At 55.9% G+C, this 10,460-nt stretch overlaps 1 protein-coding gene across 1 annotated transcript in view; it reads left to right on the top strand.

Moving 5' to 3' along the window:
• Positions 1 to 10,460, top strand: part of MBTPS1 (membrane bound transcription factor peptidase, site 1) — a 50,821-nt gene that overhangs the window by 15,425 nt on the left and 24,936 nt on the right. The window contains exons 4-9 of the mRNA XM_059383324.1: positions 1,241 to 1,444; positions 3,175 to 3,285; positions 3,728 to 3,837; positions 5,308 to 5,424; positions 5,858 to 5,925; positions 9,335 to 9,437. Coding sequence (XP_059239307.1) covers positions 1,241 to 1,444; positions 3,175 to 3,285; positions 3,728 to 3,837; positions 5,308 to 5,424; positions 5,858 to 5,925; positions 9,335 to 9,437 — 713 coding nt within the window. The remainder of the gene's footprint in view (positions 1 to 1,240; positions 1,445 to 3,174; positions 3,286 to 3,727; positions 3,838 to 5,307; positions 5,425 to 5,857; positions 5,926 to 9,334; positions 9,438 to 10,460) is intronic.

Raw genomic sequence — 10,460 nt, 5'->3', positions numbered from 1 at the left:
TTTTTTTTTTTTTGACAGAGTTCATAAGTAGGCAGAGGCAGGCAGAGGGAGAGAGGAGGGAGCAGGCTCCCCGCCGAGCAGGGAACCCAACACGGGGCTCGATCCCAGGACCCCAGGACCATGACCTGAGCGAAGGCAGAGGCTCAACCCACTGAGCCACTCAGGGGACCCCCACCCCCACCCCTCTGCACTGTTGACTTAAAGAGCAGAGTCTGCACGGCGAGTTCAGTGCAGAATAATTTTAGTTGGTCTGTGCAAATAATTACTTAATGGAGTTGACACAACGACATGTTTTCCCAGGTCCCTGTACCCTTTCGTTGGGAGCCTGGTAAGACTGGACTGCACGGTAGGCCTTAGCTCTAGAGACACAATGTCAGTCGCAGCAGCATAGCTGTGTTCTGCTGAAAGCTGATCTGAGATGCAGGTTTTCACATGATAGCACGGCCCTGAAAGGTAAGGACCCCTCCTGTGGTGGTTCTTTTGCTTTTTTCTTCCATTTTTTCACCCAGTAGAGTCCTTACAGATAGCGGAACCCATGGACTCAGTGCCACGGGGCAGGTGCGCACAGGGCTGGTCCGCCTGCAGGATCGAGAGAAGACGCGGTTCGTCACCTTCCGAACCCCCGACTCCTTTCTAGCGCATCTGCTTTGGAAGGGGGACACTCTAGGCAGCGTGTTGAGAGTAGCGAGCGGTGCACAGTTGGCAGAAGGTCCCGCTGCTGTCAGACCAGAGACAGGTGTGGTGGGTTAACAGCAGCCCCTCTTCCTGTGCCAGGAGCCCGGTGCTGCGGTGCTGCGAAGCTTCGCCATCGCAGGGGGCCATTCGCTTCCTTTTGTTTTGTTGTCGTCGTCGTCGTCTTGAACCCTTCTGGCTCAGTGAGAGCAGCTGCACGAAAGCTCGGGAATTTCTCGGTCCTTCAGCTGCAGCCACGGTTGAGTGTTTCAACGCAGCGGTTCTGCCAGTCTGCCTTCCGTCAGTTAGAAAAGGCCAAGTAGAGGACTCTTGGGGAACAATGATGACAGCTAAGTGATGTCCTGTGGGTGTGACTGTATGGAGAAAGCCCTCTGGCAGGGGTAGAGAACTCCCCCTCCAGTCACCCGGGCGTTCAGGGCTGGTCGCCGCCCTTCTCAGAGTGGGTGCCCTCCCCACCCGCTCGGGCTGTCCCCGCGCCGCCCCGTGGCTCACCTCGGGCTGTCCCCGCGCCGCCCCGTGGCTCATCTCTCTCTCTCCTTGGCTCTAGCTGACCCCGTCGCACCCTGTAACGAAACCCGGTGGAGCCAGAAGTGGCAGTCGTCGCGCCCGCTGCGAAGAGCCAGCCTCTCCCTGGGCTCTGGGTTCTGGCACGCTACAGGGAGACACTCGAGTAGACGGCTGCTGAGAGCCATCCCGCGCCAGGTCGCCCAGACCCTGCAGGCGGACGTGCTCTGGCAGATGGGCTACACAGGTGCGTGCTGTTCGCCCGCGACCCGCGTGGGGCTGGTGGCCGTGCGCCCTCCGTCTCGGGTGCCTGGCACAGCCACGGCCTCGGGCCCCGGCCCTTCCGCTCTGTGTGGAGCCACACACGTCCGGCGGCCCCGCCTTTGACCTCTGCTGTGCTGGGCATCTGGCTCTGCCTTTTTAGGTTGTTGAATCCTGTGTACCTTCACTGTGTTTCTGTACCGTTTCTGAGGTTGGGGGTAGATGGTGGAACGTTTCTCTCCTGTTGACATGCAGGTGAACACACACCAGCTGCTCAGGGAACGAGATCGAGTGCAAACATGGTTATCGTGAAGTGACAACGTGAACATGAGCGTATCCCTTGAGAGCGGAGCTCTGTGCAGAGTGGCTGCGTTACAGTCCGTGCACCTGTTGCTTAGTTTCAAAGCAACAGATGGCATTAGTGACCATATCCTAGGAAATAGAACAGCCAATACAGTATTTTTCCCGTGCATCACGGCAGAAAATCACTGTCGTAACTACTGAGCTGGTTTGAACCCCCGCTGAAATGGAAGCCCGTTTCTCTAGTTCCCTTCCACCCCGTCCGTCTCCGCCGGTCTTGGCGTCCTCACCCATGTCCTCTGGCCGTGGAGACCCTGAGCTCTTCCTTGATTTCCCCAGCCCCTGCCCTGCAGTAGGTCTGAGACCGTTAAACTCTTCAGGCCCGGTGGACCGGGGTTTCAGTAAAATGATTGTCACCTCGTGGTTTTATCTCTTCAGGATGAGAACTCTTCACAAAGCAAATTCTCTAAACAGAAAAGCGTTTTCTGTCCCCCCAAACCAAGTGGTTTTTGAGATCATGTGCATTATTTAAATGTAAGCAGTATGTTTTGCTTGTTTTCTCAGTGTAATCGATGATTTAACATAGTGTGGACATGTCAGCACAGAAAGACCCTACCTCTGTGACACCTGTTAGCTGTTAAACAATACGAGTGTCTTAGGTTTTTCTGCCTGTTTTCTAGAATTTCCTCATCTGGCAATATCAGTCTTAACACTGGTGCACGTAGCTTTTGGCCCGTATCTGAAATAGGCTCCTTGTTGTAGCGAGATGTACTGCGTGCGGTTTTCCTTACCGTGCCCTCAGCCCCGCGAGTCGCCGGCAGCCCCATGTGCAGAGGGGGTTAATGAGCGGTGTCTGAGGGGGGGCACGGGAATTGTCTCCTGTCCCCCGAGGTGTGCTCTTACTTGGTGCCCCTCGTTCCATAGCGCCTCTCTAAGGAGATGAGGGGAGGGAGACCCGGGGAGGTCACCGGAAGCGGAGACTCCGTCGTGTGGAGGACTGAGCCCTGGTGACAGTGGAGGGATGTGCCAAGAGATTTCCCCTGAAACCGCGGGTCTTACTTGGCAGCACGTGACGGCATCTCTCCCCGTCTCCCCTTCTCGACTTGGCTCAGCCGGGGCCCGTGGGGCACCTGACCTAATGTGCAGACGTTGGGTGATCTCTGGTCCTCTGTGACAGGTCCCAAGGACGAACATCGTGTTTTTTAAAAATTATTTTTATTAACGTATCATGTATTATCAGCCCCAGGCGTACAGGTCTGTGCCTCCTCAGGCTCACACAGTTCACAGCCCTCTCCACAGCGCGCACGCTCCCCAGCGCCCATCACCCTCCACCCTCCGGGCTGTGTTTTATAGACGAGATCCGAAAAGGTGATTCTTCTAAACATGATTGTGCTTGGTTGTTTTTTTCGGAATAAGGTGCTAACGTAAGGGTTGCTGTTTTTGACACTGGGCTGAGTGAGAAGCACCCCCACTTCAAGAATGTGAAGGAGAGAACCAACTGGACCAATGAGCGGACGCTGGACGACGGTGGGTGGCGCTGCGGTGGCGTGACCTGGTCTCTGACCCTCGCTCCTGTCCCCGGTGGTTCGGGTTAAGAGTGCGGTTTTCTGCATGCCTGTGACGACGCAGTCGTGGGCAGCCGTTACCGAGACAGACCCATGTTTTTCATGTGCCTTTGGGCAGAAGTTTGTCGGGCTGTCCTGGGATGTCAGGAAGTAGTGTCGGAGGCAAGAGGGCTGCCTGGTGGAGGCGCACGGACCTCCCGGTTTGGGCGGTGGCGGCGGGGGTGCGAGGCCCGGATTCAGGGCAGCCAGGGCGTGGGCTCCGGCTGGGGGAGCGTTCCGGGGTAGCGCAGCTTCGTCGTCTGGGGCTCAGAGAAAGGGCGTCATTTGAGTTGGTGGTCTTTTTCAGCTGGGTTTCACACCCAGGATCAGCCGTGTTCTGGGACTTTTCTCCTTGTGGTCTGCAGGGCTGGGCCACGGCACCTTTGTGGCAGGTGTGATAGCCAGCATGCGGGAGTGCCAAGGCTTTGCTCCAGATGCGGAACTCCATATTTTCAGGGTCTTTACCAATAACCAGGTAGGTGTTTTGAGGACCCCTGAGGCTTACGGAGTTGACATCAGAACATAAAAAGTGAAACTTGGGAGACCCCGTTCATTTAGAAGCAGCACCCCTCCTCGAAACTGAGCTGCTTCTGGCGTCCTGCCTGTGCCACACCATCCCTCTGTGGCCCCTGTGTGGCTTTGCCCCTTCAGTGCCCACCCCTTCATTGGTCTCACTTGGACGCTGAAGACCCCACCCCAAGGGCACTGAACAGGAGGGACTCCCTGTGTCTCGTTCCTTCCTGTCCTCCGGGCTTGCCCAGGGCTCCTGTGCCCCCACGTCACGGACACAGTTCTGGTGCTTTCACATGAGGGAGGAATCACGAGTTGGTGTGGTTGCTGCCCCTCCTGGGCTGTGACGGGCTCGAGGCTGCCTCTGTACCATGTGGTGTCACGTTGGGCAGGCCCTGTCCCCAGGCTTTTCAGAACTAGTCATAGAAAAGGGGAGACCCCTGTTCCTTATTTTCTAAATTTAATTTTGTACAAATTGTGCACAGTTCAGAAATACCTAAAGACAACACAGGGAACATTGCCGCAGTGCTGTCCCTGTGCAGCAGGGGTTTACCTTCCTCGTGTCTCCCATGTGATAGTTTCTTAATTTCTTGTACTCCCTCCTCCTGTGTTTGCCCATATGAGCAAATGTAAACAGGTCTTATTTATGAAAGCCTTTAAGAAACACAATTCTTAAATATTGCACTAATCCTATTTCTACTGTAAGTTTAATTGTATTTTTTATAATAACATCTTGAGTGGTGGTACATGAGGCGATTCAGCTCTGTCCGAGAAATAATTCTGTGAGATAACTTTGATGCCGTTTCCTTCCTGTCTGGTTAGGGATGAGGAACATGAGACAAGTCCATTAAACTGTGTAGAAATGCTCAGCTGAAAGGGTTGTATCTTGTGATCAGTCCTTTTGAGGAGGCACCGAGCTGTGGGGTTCAGTTCACTCTGGAAGGTGTACTGGGGGGTGAGGTGCTGGACAGCTGGCTGGGAGAGCGCGGCCGCCCCCACAGCACAGCTGTCCCTTGAGTCCGGCTGCTGGGACCTAGAGTTTCCGGGTGTCTGCTTCACATTTTGGAGCATTATTTGTTCTTGGTTTTCGTTTCTGACATTTGAGTTAATACATCATGCTGCTTTTTTTTTTTTAAAAAGATTTATTTATTTATTTGACAGAGAGAGATCACAAGTAGGCAGAGAGGCAGGCAGAGAGAGAGAGAGAGAGGAGGAAACAGGCTCCCCACCGCGCAGAGAGCCCGATGCGGGACTCGATCCCAGGACCCTGAGATCATGACCTGAGCCGAAGGCAGCGGCTTAACCCACTGAGCCACCCAGGCGCCCAATACATCATGCTGCTTAAGAGTCTGTAGGGATACTTAGAAATAAACTCTGTTGTCACCCTTGGAGACTTCCACTAAAACCCCTAAAGTCATGTCTGGCGGTTGACTAGGTGTCCTACACCTCCTGGTTCCTGGACGCCTTCAATTACGCCATCCTGAAGAAGATGGACGTGCTGAACCTCAGCATCGGCGGCCCCGACTTCATGGACCACCCCTTCGTCGACAAGGTTGGTTGTGTCCCCACATGAAGGACGGTGGCGCCTGGTGACTGCTTCTGCTCTGAGCGCTTTATCTCTGGTGCGCTGGTGGCCTGTCACACACAGTGTGCCTGCCTCGCAAGGACGGCGGGTGGTGGCGTGAGCTTTGGCGACTTGCAGTGGGAGCGGCACATCTGCCGGCTCGGTTCCTTCTCCGAACGGCGCGTTCCTGAACCTGCCCGGAGAGCGAGCTCTGCTCTGTGTGACTGAAGGCCCCGTGCCCTGGGTCTCGTCAACACTCACGCAAGTGCTGGTTGGCAAACGTCCATGTCCATGAGGGTCTAGAGTTACATTTTTAAGGTCAGCCTTCTTCCTTGAGGAGCAGGACAGTTTGGACAGTTGTGTGGTGAATGTTGATTGAGCCCGGCCTGCTTCCATAAATAAATGTCTGCTAATCCCGTAGGTGTGGGAGTTAACAGCTAACAACGTGATCATGGTTTCTGCTATTGGCAACGACGGGCCTCTTTATGGGTAAGTGCTCCCCCAGCGATGACTTGGAGGTGTTTCCCCCAAAAGAACTGCAGATCTGTTGTTCGTCTGTCTCTGTTTTTCCTTTTTCTATCTGTCTTGAACTGTGTATCACGGGGACGTTCCCTGCACAGCTGGCCAGGCTGTGAAACGAGCCAGTGCCCACCGCCTCCTGGGTCAGCTCAGGCTGGCCTCTTTTTGTTTAATTTTTTATTTATTACTTTCTTTTTGCTGTAAGCAGTTTGGAGGCCTGCAGTTTTTATTCTACTTTTTTTTCCTAAAATCAGTCAGGGAAGTAGACCTGCTAGAAATAAGTGGATTGCATGGTATTTATGGAGACCCGCTCTGTGCAAAGCCCAGGTGTGAGAAAATGGGACAAGGGGCCTGTCATCTTGGGGCAGACCGGGCGCAGCTGCTATAGAGCTGGCGGAGAGGGAGAGTGTGGGCCGCGATGCAGACCCGGCCAGCATCTGCGGGTTGACAAGTGGGGTCACACGGAGGGAGGCAGAGAGAACGCTGTCCCAGAAATGCCCCTTTGTGCTGGGTCGTTCTGAACTAACGCAGCGTGAGATGCGGAACATCGGTCACTGCGGTACAGGCTCTGCGTTCTTGTCCAGTCTTTCGCCTCCGGCTCCCGATTTTCCTGTAGACGACACGTGTAAGTCCTCTCTTGTGCTGGAATCCTGGCCTCCCTTGTGGGTCATCCTCCTGTATGTGGTTTGGTGCCGTGACGGGGTGAGGTGACCATGGGGAGGAAGAAAACACAGAGTGCGCCCACTGCTCTGCAGCCCAGTGGGGAGAGACGAGTGTGTGTGTGCGTGCATGTGCTCTTCCAGTCGCTCCCTGCATCGTGCGCGGACCCCTCCAGGCGTGCAGGCCGGGGTCTCGACTGACGGACTGACAGGAGGAGCCCTGGGCCCAGGGCCGGGCTGAGCTCTGGGAGGTGACCATTGGTATAGGTCAGGAGCTATACGTGCCAGCAGCCGTGGTTCCGGCCTGATTGTTGGTAGTGGTCCTGTCTCCGTGGAAGGTGCCCACGGTTCTGGTTTGCTGTTTCGCCTGCCATGTGTGTCCGGCTCCACTGTGGGACGCCCCGGTACTGCGTAGTCCCCTCCGGTTGTCTCACTGCCCCTTCTGTGAGTCTCTCCTTGGCTGCTTCTCCCATTTCTGGTCCCCCCTCACTCCAGAGTCCCCAGACTGTCCATCAGCTTTCCAGCCTATCTACCTGCCTGGACAGTGTAAGGTCACTACTGTGGGAAGAGTGCAGGCCGTGGGGCCCTCTCGTCGCTGGGCCTTGGCCTTGCTGTCTGTCATGATGGGCATGAGGCCACCCTGGGTGGCACTTGCGAGGGGCGCTTGTGAGGGACACCTTCGACCCGCAGGGAAGGCTCTGCCAATACCGAGCCCTTGGAAGTGGTGGCTGTTCTCGTTTTTTGTTTTCTGTTCTTCTCAGACACGTTCTGGCAATTTTCTTATTCAAGACTCTGCTGTAGGTCATCGGTGCCTAATCAGACAACGCTTTTCTGTTGTTTTTTAAGGTCCTCGCTACTCTATCCTGGAACTGGCAAATCTTTCCTGCGAAGGCTCACATAGTGAACACTTGAGGGCTTGCAGGCTGTGCGGGGCTCGTTTTCAGCACCCACCCGCCCCGGTAACGGGAACGCGGCCCCGGATGTGTGTGGACAAGTGGGCGTGGCTGTTCCAGGGAAACGTGCATGCATGACGTGCACGGACAGACGGCGGGCCCACTCGGGTCCGCAGCCCCGGCCGGGGAACTGGAGCCTGCAGGTGCTGGGTTCGCTCAGGCCCCCACGCATTCCCCAGGCCCGGTCCCCTCCTGGGTCTCCCTGCAATAGCCCCATTTATCTGTCCCCATCATCTGTTCTTGCTGCTCAGCCTCCTCGCTTGTCTTTCTGTCTGTCCGCACCCCTCTAGCCAGCCCTGCACATGCCGTCTGGTCACTCTTCTGAAATTCTGTGACTTCTGTGGGCTGTCATACTCTTCAAGCCAAGAGTTGTGCATTTTCCTTGTGTCAGAGGAGCATCCTGGAAAGGGCCCTGCATCGGACTCACGTGTCTGCTTGTGCAGCCACACGGGGCTCATGCTGGGAACGGCCCAGCCCGCACCATGATGCTTTCCTGCTTGGGCGTCAGGGTGCGCTCGGCGGAGGACGGGGCTGTGCTCAGAGAGCTGTCGTCTGTCACAGGCGGGGCACTGCCCGTGCCTCTGAAAGTAATGCTCGCATCCCCACGGATGCCCCGCCTGCCAGCCCCCCTCGGCGTCCTACACTCTTGGTACACTTGGACTTTGTTATTATCACAAACCAATAAAAAAATCCCCGTTGGGGCCTCTCAGTAACCCGCTGGTAGCATGTCGGTGGCCGCTGAGCTAAGAAGGCCGTGCCGGGATTGAGTCCGGGTGCTTCAGAATAGTTGGGTGAAAGCGCGTGCCCTAGAGTCTTGCTTCTGGAACCCCTTCCCCCCCTACGAGTCACTTGTGGTTATTGAGTTGTCACAGTTCTGGTTTGGGTGATGGAGCTGTAGTAGGTGAAGTTCAGAAATGAAGTTTCACGCATTAAAACTGGTACTTTCCAGCAGTTCGGTTTTATCTTAACCTCTTGTCTTTAGAATGAAAACCTTTTGTTGAGATTTGCTCCACTGTGATTCCTGTGCAGATCCGGCCCACTTGAGGTATCGAGGAGAATCGCGTGGTTCTTTATGTCTGCGCCGTGAGAGGTCCCGAGGAGGATGGAGGGGTCGGTCCTCCGTCCACCTGGAGGCAGGCAGGCCAGTTGAGAACTCTGACTTCACGGTGGTGGCAGGTGCCAGTGTGTGGCTGTCGCTGCTTCCCAGAGAAGTGTGCGATCTCGTGGGGGCGGTGTGCGTGCCCTTGGCGCGGCGTGTGAGTGACGTGAGAGCATGTGAGCGGGTGACTGTCGTGAGCTCACGGCTCTTGCCGTTCGGAGAGAGGACTCGGGCCTGGAAGCACGAGGGAGAAGAGTGTCTTGGGAGAAAAGGAGGAGGTGCTCCACGTCCGAGGTAACGGCCTTAGCCCGGTGTGTGGGCAGCAGAGAGCGTGGCCTTCGGACAGCCACGAGGAGACATATGAGAACCTAATGCCGTCTTGGGTTTCTCTGGGAGTATTGGCCCTTACCTGAATTACTCATTTTTCTTTTCTTTTTTTAAGATTTTATTTATGAGAGAGAGACAGGGGTGGGGGTCGAGAAGCCATGGGAGAGGAGCTGACTGTGTCAGTGCAGAGTCTGACCCGGGGCTCGATCTCAGGACCCTGCGATCCTGACCTGAGCCGAAATCACGAATCACATGCTTAGTCGACGGAGCCACCCAGGCACCCCCTGAATTATTCATGTAAACTGACTTCTCTTCCCTTGTGTTTTTGTGCCTCGCTCTAGCACACTGAACAACCCTGCTGACCAGATGGATGTGATTGGAGTGGGCGGCATTGACTTTGAGGACAACATCGCCCGCTTCTCTTCGAGGGGAATGACTACCTGGGTAGGCTTTTCTTCACTAGCAGGATGTGCTGCACAGGACGTGTGTGGCCGAGCTGTGGGTGTGCGTGTAGGTGTGCCTGTGGAGGAGAGCTGGGGAGGGGCCGGGGCTGCGGGGGCTCGCCTGGCCACCAGGATGAGTGATCGGGCCCCGTGGACATCTGCCGTCTCATCGTGGCGCCCAGGTGAAGGTGAGTTCTTCCTCCATGCTGGGGAAGAGGATATTTCTTGTCTTAGGAGGCTGGAGAGGCCAGTGAGAACAGCTCTTCCTCAGCTCTGCTGCCCTGCAGATCATCCTGTTAGCTCGAGGAGCACCAGCACATTCATCATTTGGGCTCCCTGGGGCTCATGGTGCCGCCGAGTGGTCCTCCTTCACCCCCAGAGCAGAGCTGCCCCTGCGGGTGGCACGCGGGGGCTCCTGTCTGCCCCTCCCGGTGCTCTGACTCACGGGTCGTGTCCTTGGCATTCACCAGGGCCTTGTTTTGTGGCGGCATTTCGAGCAGCGTTCCTGCTTGGTCACGCGGTGCCCCACGCTGAGTCTGGATCCCACACCTAGTTACGTTTGAGAGCGGGGAATACCTGCTCGGTTCAGACTGGCGTGTTTCTTTCTGACACAGCATAAGAGCTCGTCACTCTCATTTTGCCTCCGTTTCCAGGACATTTGAGAGAGTTCTCTGCTAGGGGCGCCGGGGGGCTCAGCGGGGTGAGCCTCTGCCTTCAGCCCAGGTCCTGATCTCAGGGTCCTGGGATCGAGCCCCACATCCGGCTCTCTGCTCAGTGAGGAGCCTGCTTCCCTTCCTCTCTCTGCCTCTCTGCCTACCTGTGATCTCTGTCAAGTAAATAAAATTTTTTTAAAAAGGGCAAGAACTCAGTTAAAATCTTGTTGGTGCAGTTACGTTTATCATTCTGGGTGTTTTCTTTCCCCTCTGCCGACTGACTGACCGACTGACCGACCGACTGACCGACTGACCGACCGACTGACCGACCGACCGACCGACTGACTGACCGACCGACTGACTGACCGACG

The sequence above is a fragment of the Mustela nigripes genome, chromosome 17, assembly GCF_022355385.1.
Source record: "Mustela nigripes isolate SB6536 chromosome 17, MUSNIG.SB6536, whole genome shotgun sequence".
NCBI classification, from domain to species: Eukaryota; Metazoa; Chordata; class Mammalia; order Carnivora; family Mustelidae; genus Mustela; species Mustela nigripes.
Note: the sequence above shows the minus strand (reverse complement) of the source record. Positions and strands in the feature narration are given on the sequence as shown.